Consider the following 24,506-nt stretch of genomic DNA (forward strand, 5'->3'; position numbering starts at 1 on the left):
AGCATTTGTGTGTGAGGTGTGTATGTGAATATGGAAATCTGGGCATTTGTCCATCTATGAGCACCTACCAGCAGTAGAGACCAGGCAGAGGTTGACCACTCAGTCTGCTGTTTGTGAGAAGCTGGTCCTAATTCATGAGGAGGAGACAGGACCTGCTAAAGTGGGGGGTTTCCAATATGATGCTCTCTAGATGCTATTGGATTGCAACTCCCAGCATCCCTGATGGTTAGCCATGCTCTGTGGGGACAATGAGAGTTGGGAGTCCAGCAAAACTGGGGGAGGGGGAAAGGGGGTCACAACATGCATAAACCCTGTGCTAAGGAATTTCCCTGGCATGGGAGGTGAGGTGTCCTTGGTGTGGGACTTGCCAATAGCAGAAGCAGCAGTGTGGGATTAGACAACCAAAAAATGGCTTCCTTCCAGAACTGGTGAGAATAATGTTTTGCGCCTGCTTATTCATCACTCTCTGATGAATAACTGACAGCAGGTTTGCCAGCAACTTGGGACGGGATCCAAGAATGGAAATTATTTTCTTCTAGTGTCTGATGTTTCTGTGGTGCTATTTTAGGAGCAATTAAGAGCCATCAAGGACTTTGGTTCCATCCACCTGGGACCGTCTTTCTAACAAACAATGGAAATCACTGCTAGGCCAATTTTCAAAGCAATTTTCACATGTTTTGCCAGGGTGGGGCAAAAATATCACTCAAGGATTGGATTAATCTTAAAGCAGGGGAATTTAAAGAACTTTCTAGGGCAGATCTACCTTTAAATACAAGGTTGCTAGTTCCCCCCTTTAAAAAATGGTCACAGTGCAACTCTTCCCCCTGCTCCCAATGCCCCTGAGAATGGCACTCACACATTGCAAGGCAGATTTTAATTCTTTCTCAACCCTCCTTTATTTTGATAATGCATTTTGTTCAGGGTCAAATGTGAAAAATTATTATTCTTACTGCTTAATAGAACTTTTCCATCCTTGACTAAAAGCTGTACATGCCCTTACATTTGCAGGAATTGCTATTGCTTCCTAAAAGATGTATGAGAATCTCTTTTCCTAGCATTTGAGAGCTACAGGAGAGATGGCGATAATGAAAAACAACCCTCTTTTTCTAGCATCTAAAAGCTGTAGAAGGATTTGCATTATCACATAGCTCTTAGACACCAGCAGTGACACAAGGAAAGGTGGACTTCCACAGCTATGAGTCTTGTCTTTTCCAGACTTTTCAGATATGTAACATTTACATCGTATTTAACCTGAAAGTTAACATTAGTAGAAGGAGAATAATTTGGTGAGCAGCAGCTCTTAATAATCAGTGGTGAGCGTTAGAAGAATGTAATGCTTTCAGGCTTCCCACAGGCAATTGGTTGGCCGCTGTGAGAACAGGATGCGCTAGATGGGCCATGGGCCTGATCCAGCAGGCTCATCTTACGTTCTTATGAATTGTGGTTTTAGCATGCTAACGCTTGCTAACTGTTATGTACTGAAGTTCTCACCCTGGGCCAGCAGGGGGATACTGTAGATAGTTTTCACTCAGGTCCACATATGCAAATAAGGGATTGAAAGTGACGTTCAGTGATTGGATAGTTACAGAAAATGGTTACTGTTGCGTTCTAGTGGAGCTCTATATAAGCAGGCTGGCTGAACCCTTCACTTCACTTCTGTTCTGTTCTGGCCTGTGAATAAACAAGAGCTGTTTGAAGAATCGCTGTGTCGTCTGATATGTTCACCCACAACTTAACACTAACTTTTTCTCGTTACAGATTGCCTCTTTAGAGTATGTCCCATGAACCGCTACTCTGCCCAGAAACAATACTGGAAAGCCAAACAAACCAAACAGGACAAGGACAAAATAGCCGATGTGGTACTGCTGCAGAAACTTCAGGTATGACAAGCTCCAAAAAAGGTATTAACTACATTTCTTTCTGATCTGGCAAGGCTGGAGGACCTTTCCATTGCTTCCTGCTTTAGACCTTGCTGTATTGTCTACCCTCAGCATCATCCTTGCTAGGCAGGAAGTGCAGTGGTGGCTGCTGCCCCCTGGAATTGGTAGGGTGGAAGGCAGGCAGACCAACAGTAGGGGGTGCCAGAGCCAATGACAGACAGAGCCAACTCAAGAGGGGACCCTCTTGGCTTTTCTGCCACCCTCAGAAGCTCAGTGGTAAGGGATACTCTGTGGCAAAGCCCAAGTTGTGGAATTCCCTCCCCGCAGAGGTTCATTTAGCAACTTTCATCATATCCTAATTGCCATAACCCACCCTGGGAAGAAAAAAATAATAATAGTAAAAATAATAATAGTAGCAATCCTCCAAATTTATCTTCACTGCTTTATGACATTAAAACTTTCTTTAAAAAAGAAAGAAAGCTGAGATTCTCAGGATGCTGAATTCTGTGCTCAGATCCATTCCTACATGTGTGCGTTGTTCAACTGGGAAATGCACACTGCACTGGCCTGACTATAGAAGGGCTTGTATTTGCACTGCCTTATCTTAAACACCCCCCCCCCCCCGTATAATGAGACCCAGCTGTTCTTCTGGTTCCCTGGATCACATCCAGTGTCTCTACCCCCACCTTGTGTAATGAGATTCTAAGAGTGATTCACACCATCAACAATTGTGGTTAGCCTACATGGAGACAAATGAGTAAATTAATATTTGAAATATAATGGAAGTAAATTTTCTGTGCAAGGAGAGGCATAGCTTGGCTCCATTGTTCCTCACCTCTCCCAGCTGAGGCATTTATGTAACGCGTTGATATGCTGCCGCTCAGCCATAATTTCTGAGGAGTGTCCCCAGCAAAACAATAAATAAAAAGAGCAAAGCAAAAATGCAAGTCCAACACCCAAACAAAATAACCCACAACAGAAAAAAAAGATTTAAAACAGAGGCAGAAAAACCAGCTCCAACATTCCTGATTCTTCAAAAGTGCTTGTGTGTTTTGAGGCTACAATGCAGCCTTGTTGCAGACAACTTTTAAAAAATGAGGCCTGTTTTCATTTTACAAGGACATCCTTTGCCCCCTCTCCCCCACTGACCAGGTTAGGCTTATAACTGTATTTCAATCAGAGGAAATGATTTGCTAAAATAGAAACAGAAAGAACGGAAATCCAGTCTCACTTTTTTTTTTAGAACAATCTGAATTTTGCTGGGGCAATTCTCCCAAATATTTGAAGTTGAATGGCACCATCAGAGCCAGCCTTGCAGCAAAGTTTTGCATGTGTGTACTCAGTATCAAGTCTCAGTGAGTTCAGTACACAAATCCCATTAATAAACTGTGTATTGGGTTGCAGTCTAACTTCATTTTGGTGGCTTTGGTGAAACAGTAACCCACCTTTAAGCAACCCGATTGACTCTGTTATGCTCCATTAAGGTGACCAGAAGGAATTCCTGTACTCCTTCCCATGTTGAGCCTAGGTGAGACCCTGCGTTCTGAGCCCTTGTTATCTGATGTTCAGGCAGGAACAGCAACATCCTTTAGAGCTTCCCCCTTCTGATTTTGGGCCTTTTATATGGAACACCTTAGCTGACCAACTCCCTTCTGAGCCTTAGAAGACTGGATTTTTGTTTTAAATTATTATTTATGAAGACTCTTTGAATTGTTTGGCTGGTGCGGTAGGTGGGATAGAGATAGAGGCTGCTTTTATTCAGTCCTTGGCTATTTCCTGATCCCTGCTGGTTATGCCATTGTTTGCTAATTTATTTATTTTGGAAAATATTTATATCTTGCTCTCTGCCCAACCATTTCAAGGCGAGGTATACAACAATCACTAAAACAACAAATACAGCTACAAGTCAGGAGCAGATAAAATACTAAAGTAACAAATAATCTTAACATGCAAATACCGGTCATTGCAAAATTAAGACGAGAGATTAACAAACAATTAAATGGCACTGTGATTTTTTATTGTGGGCGCAGGTTTTTCGGTGGGTGAGGTTTTTTAGAAATAACATTGATTCATATTAAAAGTAAATAAATGCACAAAATCCTCCTCCTTTACCATGTGGTTTGCAGGCTTCCACATGGGAAGATCTGTTCCCATGTGGGCTGCTGGTTCCCCTATGCACTGTGCTTGCTCAGTTCAAGCTCCACTCTTAGCCTAGCCTTCTGAAAATGGGATCCCTTACCTGCTTACTTGTTGATTTGTGATTCCTTTCCATGAAGGTTATTCCTCCAGCTGGGCTCTGTCTAAGAACCAGTAAAGTTATTTAAGGTGGGTTCACCACTTATGCATAATTTACTTACATGATTGCAACCTTAGGCGCATGCCAAATGAATGGATGTATGGATGAATGAATGGAGAGTGGGGAAACTGTGCCACTGAAAGAGCTTTTTAAGTCCTCTGCTTTGCTGACCCAACTCTGGGAAGGGCTCTAGGAACCATGGCAAAGCAGAGTTCCCATGTGTCCAACCCTTGGAGCGGATGTAAAAGGACACCATGACCCATGGTAACAAAATCTGCCAGGTTGAGGAACCAGGTCACACTCCCCCCGTCTTGTTTCCAACAGAGGTGATCAAGCAGGGAAACCAAAGCTGTTCCAAACTATGTACACATTTTAAGCTTAAAATGCAGCTAAGGTCATTCTTATTCTCAATTTGGATCGAAGCTGGCTTGGGGAAAAACTCATCAAAACACAGTAATTCCTAAGAAACAACAGGACAGATCTAGATTGTAGCTGACATTGTATGTACACCACTTCCCAACTGCATTGGATGCAGAGTAAAATTCAGACACAAATTCAATCTGGACACAGAATTCAGGCTGGAAGCCAGATTGAATTGCAGCTGCAAATAGCCCCATTGGTTCAAATATATAATTGTGTCTTTTTAAAAGCTCTACCCTAGGCAGATGCTAAGGGCTGGCTTCCAATAATGCTAGCCAGGGGCTCCTGTTGTTTTTTTGCTTGGAGTGGAGATGGGTGGATGGGCTCAATTTGCACCTGTGCAGTGGCACTTCATTGTTCCTGGTGAGCCATAGTTTGTTTTAACTCTGGCTTCCGTTACATGCAAACTAGGCTGTACTATACTTTCTCCAGTCATAGTGTAGAGAAAGAAGCTACAGGTCACTGAGTTTTCTCCGCAAACAGTGGACATAATCTGTCACATTTTTAGTTTCTGAGACTACAAGACATGCTTCCAAACATTTTTTTTACAGCTGTTAAGGCATTCAAAAAGCAAGCAAACTAGAAAAGAACGGAGATGCCTCTTTCTTCTCTCTCCTCTCCTCTTTCGTTAGGTTTCCCCTTTTGTTGTCTTTTCTTCTTTCTTCCTTTGTTCTATTTTAGACCAAGTAGCTGTTTTATATTGGTATATTATAAAAAGATACTTTGCAATTGTATTTTTGTATATCTCCGAATAAGTATCAATAATTTTTTTTTTAAAAAAAGCAAGCAAGAAGTCTCACAAAACTGAATTTTGCATCTAGTATCTAATTCTACCCTTATGTGGGATTGGGAATATGCACAGCCCTGAATGCAGACCATTGTGCCAGTTTAACCTTTATGGGCTACAGGAAGAGCAAGGACTTCACTGAAGCACCGAGAGAATTTCAAATGGTGCCTTCATTTGCTGTTGTTTCTGATTTCTTCCTAGGATCAGAGGGTTCAGTCAGGCACACTTTTCTTTGCCTTGCATACCTAGATCCGTTTCACTATCTGCTCCATCCCATACTTCCTGTACTCTGACCCAGCCCAGGAGCCTCAGGGGTTATTTGCTTATTTTTCTTTCAGTTCCTTTTGCTGCCGGTATTTCTCCTGAGCAGCAGGCTTGTCCCAAACTGTGCCTGCTCTGCTTTCCTCCCCTTTGCTACCAGACTGGAAACCGAGTCAACTATTAATCCTGTGTTTTGGAGAGATTAGGGTTTAATTAAATAAAAAGGGCAGTAGCGTTTCTGAGGGCTTTGGATTGCCAGTGAAGCATCCGAGAAGAGCCAGCCTCTGCCAAGGTGGATTTGTGGTCAGGGCACCACCTACTTGGAAGATGGTTTTATTCCATGGCTTGAAGTGGTTGACTCATGGCTAATGGCTGTTCTCTTGCACTGCAGAAGCGATTCTCTTTCCTGCAGGGCAACCTCAGAAATCCACCCTCACCGCTCCTTTATCAGATACTCATCTGACCAGCAATGTCCTTACAGTTATATCCCCAATCATCCTGAAGTGAACTGAGAAGTAGCAAAGAGCTTAACAGGCTGAAGGGAAGTTTCCTTGAACAATTTCCCTGAACTGATTTCATTTCAGCAGTTCAGTTGTATGCAAAGTGGCAGGAACCTAGCACGCGGGATGAAGAGTGGAGTTGTCATGGACATCAGAGATGGTGTGAAGGGTTGACATGGATGGGCATCTGCCAGAGGCCAGCATCCCAGTGGGGGTCCCACTGACAAGAGCTCCCTGGTCCTGCTCTTCCTCTTCGTCACTGCAAGCTGCCTGCTTGTTCACCTGCCTCTTGCTATGACTCTTGATTTGAAGTATTCCCTTCATTCTTTTTGTCATTCCTGGTTTGGATTCATTCTGCTATGGTCTGTGTTTCCGTACAGCATGCTGCGCAGATGGAGCAGAAGCAGAACGAAACCGAGAATAAGAAGGTGCATGGGGACGTGGTGAAGTATGGAAGCGTCATACAGGTATGGAAGGTTGTCTTTCTCCTGAGCACTGGAAAAGGTGAAGGAAAGGCAACTCAAAGCTGTTGGGAGTGGGGCAGGCAGAGCAACTGGCCTACGAGGAAAAGAAAGGTTTAGAGAAAAAAGGTGATTGAGGAGGGATGGGGAAAAGCATGTATGGTGTGGGAAAATGTGGACGGAGAGAGGTTTTTCTCCCAGTCTCATAGGCTACCCAAGGAAGCTGAACCTTGGGAGAGTCAGGAAAGAAAGAAAGAAAGAAAGAAAGAAAGAAAGAAAGAAAGAAAGAGAAAAAATTCCCTCACACAGTGCATATTGAAATGATGACATTCACTTCCACAATATGTGGTTATGACCACCAATTTAGAAGGCTTGGGAAGGAGATTAGATTACTTCCTAGAGGGTAAGGCTATCAATGGCTACTAGATATGATGGCTGGTTATGAGGCGGCATCCCTCTGAATACTATTTTATTTATTGGTGAACAGCAACAGTGAGAGAGAGCAATTGCCCTCATCTCCTGCCTTTGGACTTCCCATTGGCATTGGGTTGCCTACTGTGGGAAGCAGAATTGGACTGGTCTGATTCAGCAGGGCTCTTATATTTCTGATCCTACATTTTTGTTCTGAGTTCCCTGATAAGAGTGATTGATTGTTAAGCCAGTCTGGGAATTGTAGCTCTGGGAGGGGTGTAGGGGGTCTCCTATCAACTCTCAGCACCCATAATGAACTACAGCTCCCAGAAATATTGGGTAGGGAGGAGCCATGATGAGTTAAAGTGTTATCATAGTGCTTTTAACATATGTTGTGAGTGTGGCCTAAGTTTTTCTCAAGCACTCTGTGTAACTGAGTACCGCACAAGGTTCCAGGTAGGAACTGTCCTGCTTCGTGTTTGGTTTTCCAGCTTCTCCACATGAAGAGTAATAAATACCTGACCGTTAACAAGCGCCTCCCTGCCTTATTGGAGAAGAATGCCATGAGGGTGACGCTCGATGCCACAGGCAATGAAGGCTCCTGGCTCTTCATTCAACCCTTCTGGAAACTGAGGAGCAATGGAGATAACGTGAGTGTGTTATGGGGAGGCAGAAAATAATATGTGACTCTTCCCAGTAATACTGCTATAAGCTTTAGGCCATGTGGTGCCCCCCAGCTGTGGCTGGACTACAACTCCCATCATCCTTATCCATGACCATGCTTTCTGGGGTTGATGGGAGTTGGTAGTCCAACAACATCTAGAGGTCACCTTGTTTGCTATCCCTGCTGTAAGCTATAGATCTCCAAAGGCTTTACAAGCTGAGATTGTTTTAGGACTGTCAACTTCCCGGTGGAGCAGGTGCCACTTTTAAGGAGGAGAAATCTCTGAGAGGGGCAGCAACTTGACTTGAAACATGCAAGGAATTTGGCTACTGAGCTCCCAGGGTGGATTCTCAGCCCCAAACCTAATTTCCCGGAAAGATATTTGCACATTTTCTGTCCTGAAATTTATTAAAGGAGAGATTGATTTCGGGGTACTGTGTCACGGAAAGGAGTACATAATCGGGCCAAGTTCACAGATGCTTCTTTATTACTCAGTGGTTGCAGTGTCAAATGATGATTTATGTGTGCGTGGCAACAGCTGCAGACTGAGTTTTCATATCAGCTCGCACAAAGTGCTTTTTGATAGAGGCGGTTCACATTGTTGCAAGTAATTGAATGGTAAGGTATCAACTTAAGAGCTAATGGGCGATATGCATGCATATGCGAATCAGCTCCCCCCCCCCCCCGCCCCCGCCATTGGAAATGTATTTGCAATTCAAACAGATAACTAAAGATTTGGCAGGAAATGTGGGGTTTGTTGGCTGCAATCTTACACTTAGTTACCTGGAAGTAAGCCTCATTGTGCTCCTTGGGACTTATCTTTGAGTAGACATGCATAGACTTGTGCTGCCAGTTCCTCAATTGCCACATTTTATTCATGTTCACTGGAGATATTTTAGGGGACCTTCCATACTTCAGGCCAACACTCACTAACCCTGAGGTTCTCAGACTGTGGTCCACAGACTACCAGTGGTCTGCTTCATTCAGGTTGTCCATGGTGTGTCTGAAGAACACTTGCATGTTGAATTCTACAGCGTTCCAATTGTAAGACCGTAACCTACATACAATATAAGACATCAAAGAAGTGCTAAAAATACAATTAAAAATCCTACAGCATCTAGCACAGCGCATTACAGTTGCTACAGCAGGCAGGAAAGAATCATTAAGTGATCTGCCAAGGTCCTCAGCAACATTTAAGTGGTCCGGGAGGGGGGGGGGGGAAGGCTTTGGAACTGCTGTCCTAACTATTATGACATCCTTCCTTAGGTAGTTGTTGGAGACAAAGTGATTCTGAATCCTGTGAATGCTGGGCAGCCACTACATGCCAGCAACTATGAACTCGCTGATAACCCAGGATGCAAAGAGGTACCAGGAATTGGGAGAAGGGAAGTGGTGTGAATATGGGGTGTTAATGACAGTGGCCTGAGCTAGATTGCTATTTTAGATCCCCCCCCTTACAGGATTTAATTTGGGGCTAGTTGTGTGTAACGGGTGCGGGTGGTGCTGTGGTCTAAACCACTGAGCCCCTTGGGTTTGCTGATCAGAAGGTTGGCAGTTTGAATCCCCGCGACGGAGTGAGCTCCTGTTGCTCTGTCCCAGCTCCTGCCAACCTAGCAGTTCAAAAGCATGGCAGTGCAAGTAGATAAATAGGTACTGCGGTGGCGGGAAGGTAAACAGTGTTTCTGTGTACTCTGGTTTCCGTCACGGTGTTCCATTCCACCAGAAGCAGTTTAGTCAGGCTGGCCACATGATCCGGAAAGCTGTTTGTGGACAAATGCTGGCTTCCTCAGCCTGAAAGTGAGATGAGCACCACAACCACCTAGTCGTCTTTGATTGGACTTAACCGTCCAGGGGTCTTTTTCCTTTTACCTTAGTTGTGTGTAGCATGTGGATCTTCTAATAGCTCATTGTTTTCCTAGGTGAATTCTGTCAATTGCAACACCAGCTGGAAGATCAACTTGTTTATGCAGTTCCGGGACCACATGGAAGAAGTGCTTAAAGGGGTAATAATGAGCGTGTGTCCGTCAGTCTTGAGTCTGTCTTCTGAGGACATCTGCTGAGTTTAGTTTGGCTTTCAAAGAACCTTGCTTTAGTGTTTGCTACATAGGTAGCGGGGCTCCTGGTTTAAAACAAAATATGGTTTGTCACTAAACAAGCTAATTTCAAACCATAGGCCATGAAGCTGGTTGGTTTAACTTATCATTGTTTTGAACCAGTAACCCTAGTTTGCACATAATGATAACTGGAAATTGTTTGAAAGGGAAACTCAGCTTGGCAGAAATATTCCTCCTAGTCTTGTGGGAGGAGGAGAAGGAAGCTTGGTGTGGGAGGAGGAAGTGTTCAAGCTTGGTGTTTTACTTGTCCTTGTTGAAGCTCATCCACAGAGCTCCAAACCATGCTTTAGCGTTACTTGCAGAGTGTACTCTTATTCCCTTGCGTTGTGGTTTCCCTAGACAGCAAGGAACAATTTTTGCATATCTTTTTTGTATTTGACTGACAGGGGGACGTGGTCAGGTTGTTCCATGCAGAGCAGGAGAAATTTCTCACCTGTGATGAATACAAAGCCAAGCTGCATGTTTTTCTTCGAACTACCTTGCGGCAATCGGCCACATCAGCCACAAGCTCCAATGCACTCTGGGAAGTTGAGGTGAGTGCCAGGCCTATTTGCAGGTTTTTGCTTGCAAAAAGTTCCCTTTCCCTATATTGTTTATTTAATCTGAATGCATTATTACCTTAGCTTACATGGCAGGTCTATGTGTATTTAATCTGAATGCATTATTACCTTAGCTTACATGGCAGGTCTATGTGTTCCCATTTTTGTGTCTCCCTGATGATCAACAACAGGAATGTCCTTGGGAGACAGCATTGCATTCTGGGTTGTTTTAAATAGTGACAATGAGGGATTAATTGTGCTCACATGGGCTTAGCCTTGGCATTTACTTTCAAAGCTTTAGACCAACCTTGGAACAAATAATTTTTAGAAATTAAGCACAGGGATAATGCGAAATTTCTCAAGTTTCAAATTCTTAGCTAAAATAAAGTGGTCTAAAGATTCCTTTTGGATTACTCTGCACACCAGGAGATGGTACATAACTCCCACTGAAGCCTTCGGGGAGCTAGAGAGACCAGGTCTCCTTGCTATTGATGCCTCTTTGGTAACAAAGAATAGCCTCATCACAAGAGCGAAAGCTAGGCTAGAAAAGAAGAGTGTATCCTGGGTAAATGTATAACAATAGTGTCATCAGATAATGCTTTGTTATTACTCATTGTCAGAGTTTGGCTAACACTTTACAATACGATAATCTTTATTGTCATTGTCCCATACAGAACAACAAAATCGAAAAAATCTACATCAGAGATTCAAAACCAACAAGCCTGCTATCCCAGCTATCCCAGCCTGTTTAGCCCCCTAAAAGCTCTGATACCCCATAATTAAATACAATATACTCCCATAGAGACTACCTTACACTGCGTTTAAAACCAAAATTCCATTTGGATAGAAACTGTTTCTCAGGCAGCCAGTCCTAGTCTTAATAACCCTGTACCTTCTTCCAGAAGGCAGAAGCTGAAAGAGATCATTTCTGGGGTGCGCACTATCCTGCACTATCTCTGCAGCTTTCTTATGACACCTTGAAGCGTAGATTTGATCCAAGGTGGGAAGAGTGCTCCCAGTTATTCTCTCCGCAGTCTTTACAACCCTGGACAGCATTGTTTTTCCCCTGACCGTGCAGCTCCCAGACCACACACGCAGACCATAAGTTAATACACTCTCAACAGTACAATGGTAAAATGCCATCAACAGGTTCTTTGAAAGATTATTTTTCTGGAGGATTCTCAGATGCTTTTAAAAGCATCTCAAAGAAGAGAAAGGCTCTTGCTTCGCTTCTCAGCAAAATAAATCTGAAGGTGTTACCAAATGTTGATGTATCCTTTGTTTAAATCTATAAATTCCATGACCAGAGCCAATCACAAAAAGGGCTTCTGGGCAGCATTGGTGACTAATGCTTTAGTCAAGTGGCATGGACAGCTCAGGTAGCCAGGTGGCCTTGAAGAGCCAGAGGATTGAAGCATTCCTGTGCTTTGGCCAGCACTTGCAAAAAGGCAAGTATCAGACCTGCGACTTACAACACACTGATTTTGCTTTCCAGGTGGTCCATCATGATCCCTGCCGTGGTGGAGCTGGACACTGGAATGGCTTATACCGCTTCAAGCACCTTGCCACGGGGAACTATTTGGCAGCAGAGGTGAGAGGAACTGAGTAGGCTCTAGCAGGTTCTGTGTAGACTCTAGTAGGTTGTGGTTTGGGTTCCCTTCACTAATCAGCACTACGTTAAAGCTGAACTTCAAGCTAAAACTTGGCAATATGTTAGGATGAGTCATTTTATTGGCTCCATTTAGGGTGAACTTTAGACTTTTGATGTAGTATCAGTTTGACCTTTCCTCTTTCTTTAGCAAAGTGTCACAGACCCTAAAGCATTCTAACATTCCAGAATTGCAGGCTCCATCACTATCTCCTCTGCACATCTCCCCGCCCCTGCAGGCTAAGTTTGACTGGTGGGTAAGGACTCTCACCTGTCAATCACCTGGTGTCCACAATGATGCCCGGTGATCTGTACTTGCTTCCTTGTTATCCAGGCCTAATTGCCATGCCAGATCCAGGCCAGACCTGCCTACCTCACCCCCATCTTTTGCCCTGGTTGCTGTGAGTGTGGGGTTGCCGACGTGGTGATTGTTCTGCCACTTCATAAAACAGTGTTGTACAGTGGTACCTCGGGTTAAGTACTTAATTCATTCCAGACGTCCATTCTTAACCTGAAACTGTTCTTAACCTGAAGCACCACTTTAGCTAATGGGGCCTCCCGCTGCCGCTGTTCTCATCCTGAAACTGTTCTTAACCTGAGGTACTATTTCTGGGTTAGTGGAGTCTGTAACCTGAAGCGTCTGTAACCTGAAGCGTATGTAACCTGAGGTACCACTGTACTGGGTGGGGAGTTAGCATTGCACCCAAATTCTGCAGAGTGTACTTCATATTTTCAAGATCACAAACTAGGCAGATTTTAGTTTGTGCTTTCATATAAGCACATGCAAATCGAACTAGGTATACTCCCATGATCTGACTATGCTGTACTTCTTAAGTGAATGCATTCTCAACAGTATATGTTCCATATAAGTGACCATCCTATGGAGAATACCCCAGGGCTCTTCTGCACTCTCTATAGAGGGGCCTGCAATTTTTCTTATGTAGGACAGAGACTCTCCAGACTCTTCTCTGATGCTATTTACACGAACAGCCATTCAGAAGTAGGAGTGTGTGACTGTACTCCAAAACGGGGTCCACACTCCTATTTCCTCCTTGCTCAAATTCCTCTGTCAGTGAGAACAGTAGGGAAGTTATGGTGCATTGTGAGGTTTGCTGTGCTGAAGCCACTCTTTATGTGAAAACCGCTTAAGGGGAGCCATCTTCTTTGAACTGATCTTGCCTTCACTGTTCTAAATGGTTCTTGGGTGACTCTAGGCCGCTCTCATAGCTCTTTCTTGCTTACAGTGATGGACCAGGGCCATAAACAATATTATTGCTGGTCTCTGCCGCTCATGCCAGGCACTTCCCAGCAACTCAAGCCTACTGGTACAGCCTCTTCTGTTATGAAGCCTTTCATCACTTTATAGCCGTTTCCCTTTCTCGGCTTGATTAGTGGCTACAGAGGAAGGATTCTCTTTGTTTGTTCACTTTGAGCCAATATCTGCTTTCCCTTTTAGTGGATTATGCTCAGTGTTTAGTAGCTCCAAAAAATGTGGCCTGGCAGGTTGCAGCTCACTCAAACATCTCTCGTCCAAATCCTGTTTCCTTGTGCCTTTGGATAGCATGGTGATCTGGCGAAAGCAGCTGAAGCAGTTGCACAGGTGTCTCCCGGAGTCTGAATGTGTAGCATTATAAACTAAGTTATTCAACCTCTGGGCTTTTAGTGTCATATCACGGATTAAAAAAATATGCTGATATTTTTATTTCTTCAACCTCCCAGGAAAACCCCAGTTACAAAGGAGACACAGGAGAACCAAAGTCCACGGTAAGTTGTCTCTTGCATTTGGCTTGCTTGTGATAGTTTGGCTTAGCCAGGCATAGGCAAACTCTGCCCTCCAGATGTTTTTGGGACTACAACTCCCATCACCCTTAGCTAACGGGACCAGTGGTCAGGGATGATGGGAGTTGTAGTCCCAAAACATCTGGAGGGCTGAGTTTGCCTATGCCTGGGCTTAGCAGTATGTAGGAGGCAACGTTTTAGATTGGGCTTTTAAAAAGTTCACTTTCCTTTTTTAAACTATATTAAAAAAATAATAATTGTCCAGTAGCACCTTAGAGACCAACTAAGTTTGTTCTTGGTATGAACTTTTGTGTGCATGCACGCTTCTTCAGATACACAGTGTGCATGCACACGAAAGCTCACGGCTACCTACCTGAATCTTTTTAAAACTTACATTCAAAAAATCATTAATTTATTTTTATCAGTTTATTTATTACCCACCCTTCACCCTGAGGTCCTGGGGTGGGTGGGTTACAGCATTAAAAACAATACTAAAAACAAAACCACGGGGAGCGTGAAGCATTCCTCTTAGTAATAGTTTTCACAGCACTCTTACCTCAGTGCCTCTAACTGGGTACTGAGGTTATGACATTATCAATGAAATTTTTATGCCAGTGTATGCCACAATGAATTGGCCTGGACAGGTGCCAGTCATTAAGATTTTTATCTTTCCCACCCTCCTCTTCTCTCCCTCTCCTCTGGCTTAAATCGCTTTAGAAGTTTGTAGCCCAAACTCATGGCCAGCAGCTGTGGAATACTAAAACTACATTTGTTTGCTTTATTCTTTGATTTTAGACTTTTAGGTCGTGTGTGTGTATTGAAGGGGCATGTAAAAATGGCGGAATTTTAAAATTAGGACTAAATAATCAACAGTTCGCTGAAATTACAAGAAAAACCACAACACAGAGAACAGCAGAAATTACTGCAATAACAAAAACAAAATTGACTAAATAATTTTTCATACCTGGACTGGCTTGCTGTAGGTTGGTGCCCTGGAACTCCCTGAAGATCCCATAGCAAGTTCATGACCATTTTTGGTGCATGAAGATCCCATAGCAAGTTCATGACCATTTTTGGTTTTTGCTCACACATAAATGAAAAAAAAAATGCCTTATTTTGGAACAGGCCGGAACAAGTCGCTCCAGTCGGAGATACACAGGGGAAAAGATCAAATATCGACTGGTGGCTGTGCCTCACGGCAATGACATTGCTTCCCTTTTTGAACTGGATCCCACCACACTGCAGAAGACTGACTCTTTTGTCCCACGGTAAGTTGCTTTATCCAGGACGTCCAAAGAATCCAAGCCAGAATGTTTCAAAAGTTGAAATAGAAGGAGAGAAATATCTTCTTCATTCTTACCTTCTTGTGGTTTCAGGAACTCCTATGTCCGACTGCGTCACCTTTGCACCAACACTTGGATCCAAAGTACCAATGTACCCATTGATGTGGATGAAGAGCGACCCATTCGCCTTATGGTAAGTTTATTTCTGGGCCGGTGGCTGATTCTGCTATTAACAGAGAACTGGTCCTTGGTGAAGGGAGTGCCAGCTTGTGACAGGAACCAATCTGGCATTTCCACCAGCCCTGTTAGTATCAGGAAGGTGGCCCTGTGGCTCTGTCCCACCACAAAGGCTGCTACTGCTTCTGACTGCTAGAAGCCTTTGGTGACTGATAGTGTATGGGCAGTTCCACAATTCTGTTTCTCGTAAGCTATCTTGGAAGCATCCAATACTAAGCTAAGAGACAGAGTTATGAGCTAGATGGATCGGTTGGTCATATTATTGTGGCAGTATAACGTCATGCTTGATTTTATGTATTAAGACATTTCTTTCTTGCCTCTCTCTAAAAAAAATTGGACATGCAAGGTAGCTCACGATACAAGGAATATGATGAAATATTGTTGTTTAGTCGTTTAGTCGTGTCCGACTCTTCATGACCCCATGGACCAGAGCATGCCAGGCACTCCTGTCTTCCACTGCCTCCCGCGGTTCGGTCAGACTCTTGCTGGTAGCTTCGAGAACACTGTCCAACCATCTCGTCCTCTGTCGTCCCCTTCTCCTTGTGTCCTCAATCTTTCCCAACATCAGGGTCTTTTCCAGGAAGCCTTCTCTTCTCATGAGGTGGCCAAAGTATTGAAGCCTCAGCTTCAGAATCTGTCCTTCCAGTGAGCACTCAGGGCTGATTTCCTTAAGAATGGATAGGTTTGGTCTTCTTGCAGTCCATGGGACTCTCATACATATAAAAATACAGTGGCACACTATGCAACACCAACCATAAGAATCAGAAGAATAAAAAGGATTTAAAAACAAACCAACCCATGAGCAGAATCATCAGCTAACCCCTCCCCCCCGCTCACAAAAACCGAGTCCAGAACTTATGCCTCTCACCCAAATCAGACACTCACTTGACCCGGGCACTTTTTGATCTGGCACTGAAAAGAAAGGCTGGGGTGTATGGCATGTGCCTCTTGGACCAACGTATTCTAGGACAGGCATGGCTAAACTTGGCCCTCCAGCTGTTTTGGGACTACAAGTCCCATCATCCCTAGCTAACAGGACCAGTGGTCAGGGATGATGGGAATTGTAGTCCCAAAACAGCTGGAGGGCCACATTTGGCCATGCCTGTTCTAGGAGGTGTAAATTGCTTATTTGAGGGACAAAGCAAACTTTGGTATTTGATGACCAGGTTCTCTTTTTCAGCTTGGCACATGCCCCACCAAGGAGGACAAAGAGGCATTTGCCATTGTCTCTGTGCCAGTGTCAGAAATCCGTGATCTGGACTTTGCCAATGATGCCAGCTACATGTTAGCCAATGTAGTGGAGAAGATGAATGAAGGATTCCTCAGCCAGAATGACCGGAGGTAAAAATACCCCAAGTATTTTGATTCACTGTGTATGGGAAGGCAACGGTGGAATTCACTGACAGATGCAATCAACATGTGTGGTTTTAGGTCCATCAACTTGAAGAACCAATAGCAGGTTGCATTTTGCAGGGAAACAAGTTTCATGTCCACGAGGTAGCCTGAGCATTTTATTTTGATTTGTATAATTTGTCTTGGGCACATAAATTTGATGTTTCTTGCTGCAGAATTTGAAAATGTTTGGATGTAGAATTTGGTGTAGCTTTGAATTGTAAGGAAACAAGGCAAATTATTAAGACCATAGTTCACATCTATGTTGATTTGGTTTCTTGTTAACTAAGTATGTGGGGTGTGTATGTATGGTGTTAATGACCCTGGTTTGAGGGAGTGGGGGGTCATTTATTGATGACGCTCACTATAACTTGTCTGGCAGGTTTGTGATCCAACTGCTGGAAGACCTGGTTTTCTTTGTCAGTGATGTGCCCAACAATGGGCAGAATGTTTTGGATATCGTTGTCACCAAGCCCAACCGGGAGAGGCAGAAGCTCATGAGGGAGCAGAACATTCTGAAACAGGTGATTGGGTCTAGAGAGAAAGACTTAAGATCATTGCAGTATTAAGTGGAGCGTTTTTACTGCTTCTCCAGCCACAATTCTCTTCTGAGGCTACAAGAGAGTAAAGCACCTTACTTCTGAGTAAACATGTACAGACATGTCCTGCACATTATAGGTCTTTCTCCAACATTGGCGTATGTGGTTATCCTGAAATTTGTTATTCTTCCAAGTTGTTTCAACAGGAAAGGCTTTGCTTTATAACGTTGCAACTTAGCTTTAGAAGCTTTGTCCCTGACAGTTGGAGGAGCAACTGCCCTCTTGTAGCTTCTGACTCCTTGTTCCACTGTGATAGGGCATCTGAGGAGCTCACCATTTTCAACATTATTTTGTATTTTTTTGAGCAACAGGCAGGAACCTTTTTCTCTGCACCTAGATTAGGTAATCATAGTAAGGTGAAGGGAGCCTGCCATTACGAATTCCTCAGAATGAAAAGTTTATTCTACTTTGCCTGTTGCCTCAGTTTAAAGAGGGAAGGGGAAGAATGACCACTTTAGAACAGTGCCTTTCTGGAAGTGCCTCTGTAAACTGTGAGATGTTTTAACTCCCTTGTATATGTACCCTTAATAACTGAAGGGAATGTAGCCCAGTGGATCAAAATGGTCCTTAATAAAGACACAGAGGCCAAGGTGGAGCATGCCAGAGGCGGGTGCAAGATATTTATCATGAGGTATCTTCCTCACCATCTCCTAGTCCTGGTCCATTTCCATGGATGTTAAAGAGCATGGGGATGGAATGGGACCCAATGGGACCCCACAGCACAGCCATCATGGGGCCTAACAGAAGTCCTCCAGGGCCACTCTCCAGAACTGGTCCTGCAGGTCCTTTTCAGTTTGACTGGTAACTTCCATTTCCATTGGGTAGATCTTTGGGATCCTGAAGGCTCCATTCAAGGACAAGGGTGGGGAAGGCCCACTCGTACGACTGGAAGAGCTGTCTGACCAGAAGAATGCTCCCTACCAGTACATGTTCCGGCTCTGCTACAGAGTGTTGCGGCACTCCCAGGAAGACTATCGCAAGAACCAGGTAGGCCTTTACCAACATGAGGACGTAAGTCTCTGGGAGATAGAACTTGGGGGGTTCTATTTTTATGAGACCTTTAGGCATAATGATGATGCATGTGGGAAACAAAGCATTCAGACTGTGAGGAATTCAGACTTGCAGTTCTAACTCAGGTGCATTGTCCTCGTCCCGCAGGAACATATTGCCAAGCAGTTTGGCATGATGCAGTCCCAGATTGGCTACGACATCTTGGCCGAGGACACCATCACTGCCCTCTTGCACAACAACCGCAAGCTGCTCGAGAAACACATCACCAAGACGGAGGTGGAGACATTTGTGAGCTTGGTGCGAAAGAACCGGGAACCCAGGTGTGTGTCGCCCCACTGGCAGGGAGGCAGCCAGAGCTGCCAGCTTTAGAACCAGGCCTTTTAATCTGCAGCAGTTAGCAGGTGATAATATCTATCTCCATGGTAAAGAGCTTTAGCTGCTAAATCAAGCTGTTGCTAAAGACTGAAAAATGAGGCTGCCTTTTCTGGCTAGCTGGTGATCCTGGATACAGTTCAAGGTACTAATACAGAAGGAAACGTATTTCCCAATGCTTTTACTTTTTCCTTCCATGTGGTGCCTTCTATGACAGCTGTGTGCAATGCCTCTTGCATGCTTGGACGGAGGCTGGAGAGTTGGGCATGGGTATATGTGAGAACCTCTGAAAGTTGCTGTACAAAGGGTCCCACAACTTTTGCTCCTCTTTTGCCTCTGCCCCCGCCATCACTGCCCTGCGGGCCCCTGGAAAGTTTCCCCTGAGAGAACGTGGCTGAAAAAGGTTCCCTTCTCCTGCTGTATGTGAACTCTACCCTTTTGTCAGTGTGAAAAACCACAAGCCAGTCACTCTTCTAGGTTTGTTTGACTAAAAGGAACTAAAGTGCTGTGGATATAGTGGGGCTGACAGCAGATTGCTGGAGGGTAGCTGTGCTAGTCATGTAGGTGGAGGAGTTGAAGGAACTGTGGCAGGAAAACTGTTCAAAAGATGGTCTGAATCAGACAAGGTGGGGAAAAAACTTACACAGTGTGTGTTGATAGCTGACATGACAGATGCATCGGGTTGTCCTTAAATATAAAACGTTGCAGTAGGATTTACTTCTATGTACCCATTTCTATGATGTTAAGAATGACGTTCTTGATGTTTGATTGCTATGTGTCAATGTGGGATCAGGAAGATGATTGATTTCCTGCCCGTAATCCAGCTAAAAGCAGCTCAGATACACCTGGGCGGAAGGTAGTCCTTGTAGGTTGTTTGGAAGATGATATGATAAAACCTCTCCTATGTCTCCTAGGTTTTTAGACTATCTGTCAGATTTGTGTGTGTCGAACCATGTGGCCATTCCCGTCACTCAGGAACTGATCTGCAAGTGTGTGCTGGACCCCAAGAACACTGACATCCTGATCCAAACTGAGTGAGTATCTAGAGAGCCCTGTTCCTTTGAACACTGGAATTGCCTTAGTCTTCCACTTAAAAATTACCTTCTCTGGGAAGGGTCACTTTCAGCCCATTATCAGTTAAAAATGGGAAGAGCACCCCATATAAATAAAAAAACCGAGTACCTTGGGTCAGTGAGTAAAACAAGTTAATGAAGAAGGTATTGAGTTCTAATTTTTGATCTTACTATATACTTGATTTAATATTTGTGTGCTGCTTTCCCTACAACAAAAGGGAGCTTCCAGGAAACCTGTTTATTGAGCATTTAGGCCGATTCGTTTGCAGGGAGGTTAGAGGATGTGGCATCAAAGGAAGTTTCATCCCACACTTTCTAGTGCGTTTCCCCATCACTTTCCTTATTTCAAAAAGTCTGATCCTTTGAGGAAGTGGATTTGTTGCCCAATTAACTTTGACTCTGCAGCCTGAATTTGCCATATGTAATTGAATCCTATCTGAAAATCCTAACAGTCTGAAAGCGCCCTAAGCTGAGCTCTGAGTGGCTGCCAACAGTAACAGATACACACAGCAATAACAGATAAAAACAACACTTCATCAGTCTAATGATATAAACAAACACAAGAGTATTTCAGTAAGCAAAATCCAGCAATTCAGTAAAAAAGGACACAGTTCAACACAAACCCGTAATAATTCAGAAACAGTTCATTTCGGTAAATTCCAACTGTGAGTTATGATGTTATGTTCCACTCAAGTCTGAGGGTTGCCTTCCAAAACATTTCTCTGTACTGTGAGCGGACGATCAACAAAGTTCAGTTTCTTCTAGATGTAGTTATTTCTCCAGCATGAATGAGGAGAATTACAGACAAATGGTGCTGATTACAGAGGAGGCATTATATTATAGCCTCCCTGAAGGAGTCAGTGTATCCTGAAGATTAAATTACTACATCATAATGTGGCCATTATTGGAGCCTCGTTCTGTAGTCGGAAAGCAAATTAGAAAAATAATGGACAGATTAATAGAAAGACAGGAAGGGGGAGAGACAGGCTATCATTGTCTGCCAGCTGCAATGTCAGTTGCTGGAAATCACAAGCACTGTTGCATTCAGATCCTCTTTGCGGGTTTCCCAAAGTCATCAAGTTTGCCACTGTGAGAACAGGATGCAGACTCTTCATAAGTTCCTATGGGTGGAGTGGAGTCCCTTACTGGCTTTGAACTGGCCCAGGGGTTAAATGGCATTCGGCAGGTTCCTTTTTTCCTCTTCGTTGCCATTCTACCTGTAAAGTGGGGGCAACAATCTTATGGGTTGGTTCAGTGTCCCATTCTGCTTTTCCAGGTTGAGACCTGTGAAGGAGATGTCCCAGACTCATGAGTACTTGAGTATCGAATTTTCTGAGGAGGAGGTGTGGCTGACTTGGAGTGACCGAAACAACGATAACCATGAAAAGAGCATCCGGCAGCTTGCCCAGGAAGCACGAGCAGGCAATGCCCATGACGAGAATGTCTTGAGCTACTATAGGTAACAAGCGCTTCTCCATTGGTATTGGTTCTGCCTGGTCCTCGACCCACCCTTTTCCTCTTTAGCAATTACTGCCTGTTACCCTAAGTCAGGCTTCCTCAAACTCACTCCACCAGATGTTTTTGGCCTACAGCTCCCATGATCCCTAGCTAGCAGGACCAGTGGTCAGGGATGATGGGAACTGTAGTCTCAAAATTCTAGAGGGCCGAGTTTGAGGAAGCCTGCCCTTAGTAGCAATCCTAAAACAGTCTTCTTAGCATGTTTGTTTTTAAATAGAACTTTAGTTACTCTATTGTGATGATGGTATTTGTAGGCATAATTTGATTTCCCCTCTGTTGTATACATATTGGCTGCATCATGTTGTAGTGTTAATCTTTTAGTGGGGTGGGGTAGGAGCAGTGCTTTTTTTTCTGGGGGTACTCAGGGGTACGCACACCCCTAAACATTTTGTCAATCTTTGTACTTTTGTCCATTTACTGTATTTATTTTTCCTGATTTGAACTATGAAACGGATATTTTCTTGAGTCAAAATGAGAGTGCCCCTAAACATTTTTAAAGAAAAAAAAGCACTGGGTAGGAGTCTTCCTGTTTATAATACTGTAGGATGATCACTTTTAGTAAATGTTGCTGTTTTATTCTTTTGACGTTTGTTTCTAACTTTTGCATTTGTAAGTCTTTTCGTTAAACAAGAACAAGGGAACTGCCATGGAAGAGTCTTCGACTTTACTCATTCTTAATCGGCTTTTTTTTTTTTTACTTCCCACACATGCTCATACTTACGTGACTTTTCTCTTTTCACTCTTTGTCTCCTCTCCACCCCTGCTTTTGCCCTTTACAGATACCAGCTGAAGTTGTTTGCCCGCATGTGCATGGATAGACAATACTTGGCCATTAAGGAAATCTCCAAGCAACTGGGAGTGGAGCTCATCTTCCTCTGCATGGCGGATGAGATGTTGCCCTTTGACCTCCGGGCTTCCTTCTGTCATCTCATGCTGCATGTACATGTGGACAGGGATCCACAGGAGAAGGTGATGCCCGTGAAGTTTGCACGTCTGTGGACTGAGATTCCTACAGCCATCACCATCAAAGAGTAAGGCTTATCTGGAGGGCAAGGGGATGCATGTATGAGGGGGGACCATAGCAACTAGGACAGTGTTCTTCAACATTAGATCTCTGGTGTTGTTGGACTGCAACTCCCACCATCCCTAACCATTGGCTAAGCTTGCAGGGGATGATGGGATTTGTAGTCCTGCAACATCTGGAAACCAAGATTGAATAACTCTAATCTAGGTGCATATCCCACCCTCTTCACTGGTCTCAGTAATAATAATAATAATAATAATAATAATAATAATAATAGTAGTAGTAGTAGTAATAAATAATAATTTATACACTGCCCATCTGGCAGTATGGAGAATATGGATGGCCCAGGTAGAATAACCTTCTAGGAAGTGTGTGTGCATGCCCAAATGATGTCATAAATGCAGTCACCAAGGTGATTGCAGGTAACTCACAACTTATGCTTATTTAACATATGTACCCTCAGCTTTACATGCTTTGCTGAATAATGATGATGATGATGATGATTTTTAAAATGATGCAAAAATGGTGTACATAGGGGGGAAATAAGAAATGGTTTGAAAATAGTGTGCATGGGGGGAAAGAGGGTGGGAGAGCAGGAAAAAAATGGCCAGCAACCTTTGTGAGAATGTTTGGGTGTAGAAGAGGCAGTTGGAGAGGGTGATCGAAGGAGGCCAGAGAGACTTGAGGGGTTTGCAGCAGTTTTAAAAATGGGTTTTTTAATGGTTTTCTAGGGGTTTTATAAATGGTTTTCTAGGTTTTTTTTTAATGGTTTTCTAGGGGGTGGTGGTTCTGGCTTTATGCAGGTTTGCTTATATGTGCAATGGCCAGGAACTCAACCTCCCCATAAATTACCTGTAATTCAATGTATTCAGAAAGCCTAGAGTTGATCTGTGCTGGAGATTAGGTACCTCATTCATTCATTCATTCATTCATTCATTCATTCATTCATTCAATCTCCTTTGCAGCTATGATGCCAATGTGAATAGCTCAAGGGACGACAAAAAAAATAAGTTTGCCAGCACCATGGAGTTTGTGGAGGACTATCTCAACAATGTTGTCAGTGAGGCAGTGCCCTTTGCTAATGAAGAGAAGAACAAGCTCACTTTTGAGGTCAGTTTCCCTTTGCCATATTCTGGGAGTTTGGCCCTGGCATACATTGCTGAATGTAAGCAGTTCTGGGTCTGATCAGTGCCTGGATGTACATTGCCTTGGATTCTGTGATGGAAAAAGATGGGATATAAATGTAAGAAAACAAATTAATAAAATAGTTGCACTTGGATGTCCTATCTTCTGTTTTTCCATAGGTTCTGTCCACACTGGGAAGAAATCCAGGTTATATTTTGCGGCTTTGGGGGTTGCCTTTGTTTCCTGTCATATAATGGCAGGCTGAACAATTGGGTTCTTTCCTGTATTCTAGACAAGCGTTTTTGGGTTCCTTTTGAGTCTATATTGTTATTACTATTTACTATCTCACATAACACTGAAATAATATAACTGTGTGTGACTGTCTCCTTTCCACAGCCCTCATGAACCGGGCATGTGAGTTTTTAGGTACACAATCAGTTCTGGTACAATTTGTCAATAACAATGTGTATCCTTTCTGTGGAATTCGGTGTATTTCCATTCACACAGTGTTTTATTGTGTGTCAAACTGAATATGGAAATCAGTGTCTTTTAAAAGCCGTTAAACACCATTAGCCAAGCCCCATTTTCCAGATTCCCGTCCCCACCCCCTGCCATACATACCACTTCCTCCAGCACTGGGTTCAAGGCTTTTTCATGGCTTGAGCCATAATAGAAAAGAAAAAAATCCATGTGACATGGTCAGATGTTTCAAAGTTGTGCTAAAAACAGCCTCCATGGCACCAGTGGTAGTTAAAACAAAACAAAACAAAATTTCCTCTCATGCCATTTACGCAGTATGAAGTTACAGTGGTACCTCAGGTTACAAACGCTTTGGGTTACAAACACTTTGGGTTACAAACTCTGCTAACCTGGAAGTAGTACCTCGGGTTGAGAACTTTGCCCCAGGATGAGAACAGAAATCGCGCGGCAGCGGGAGGCCCCATTAGCGAAAGCACACCTCAGGTTAAGAACTGTTTTGGTTAAGAACAGACCTCGGAAACGAATTAAGTTCGTAACCCGAGGTACCACTGTATTCCCCTTATGTGAAGTTGTTATTAACTGGGGGGGGGGGATATACAGGTAAAATGAATACCTGTATGTCCCCCCCTCCA

At 43.7% G+C, this 24,506-nt stretch overlaps 1 protein-coding gene across 3 annotated transcripts in view; it reads left to right on the forward strand.

Annotated features, from left to right (window-relative positions):
• ITPR3 (inositol 1,4,5-trisphosphate receptor type 3) overlaps nucleotides 1-24,506 on the forward strand; it is a 101,761-nt gene that overhangs the window by 38,029 nt on the left and 39,226 nt on the right. For all 3 annotated transcript variants that reach the window (XM_077928891.1, XM_028734046.2, XM_077928890.1), the window contains exons 3-20: nucleotides 1,759-1,880; nucleotides 6,525-6,611; nucleotides 7,508-7,666; nucleotides 8,947-9,045; nucleotides 9,600-9,683; nucleotides 10,181-10,327; nucleotides 11,829-11,924; nucleotides 13,701-13,745; nucleotides 14,886-15,028; nucleotides 15,137-15,236; nucleotides 16,461-16,621; nucleotides 17,055-17,196; nucleotides 18,097-18,258; nucleotides 18,430-18,602; nucleotides 19,569-19,688; nucleotides 21,004-21,186; nucleotides 22,025-22,276; nucleotides 23,235-23,379. In XM_077928891.1, the coding sequence (XP_077785017.1) occupies nucleotides 1,759-1,880; nucleotides 6,525-6,611; nucleotides 7,508-7,666; nucleotides 8,947-9,045; nucleotides 9,600-9,683; nucleotides 10,181-10,327; nucleotides 11,829-11,924; nucleotides 13,701-13,745; nucleotides 14,886-15,028; nucleotides 15,137-15,236; nucleotides 16,461-16,621; nucleotides 17,055-17,196; nucleotides 18,097-18,258; nucleotides 18,430-18,602; nucleotides 19,569-19,688; nucleotides 21,004-21,186; nucleotides 22,025-22,276; nucleotides 23,235-23,379 (2,420 nt within the window). The remainder of the gene's footprint in view (nucleotides 1-1,758; nucleotides 1,881-6,524; nucleotides 6,612-7,507; nucleotides 7,667-8,946; nucleotides 9,046-9,599; nucleotides 9,684-10,180; nucleotides 10,328-11,828; nucleotides 11,925-13,700; nucleotides 13,746-14,885; nucleotides 15,029-15,136; nucleotides 15,237-16,460; nucleotides 16,622-17,054; nucleotides 17,197-18,096; nucleotides 18,259-18,429; nucleotides 18,603-19,568; nucleotides 19,689-21,003; nucleotides 21,187-22,024; nucleotides 22,277-23,234; nucleotides 23,380-24,506) is intronic.

The sequence above is a fragment of the Podarcis muralis genome, chromosome 5, assembly GCF_964188315.1.
Source record: "Podarcis muralis chromosome 5, rPodMur119.hap1.1, whole genome shotgun sequence".
Lineage (NCBI taxonomy): Eukaryota > Metazoa > Chordata > Lepidosauria > Squamata > Lacertidae > Podarcis > Podarcis muralis.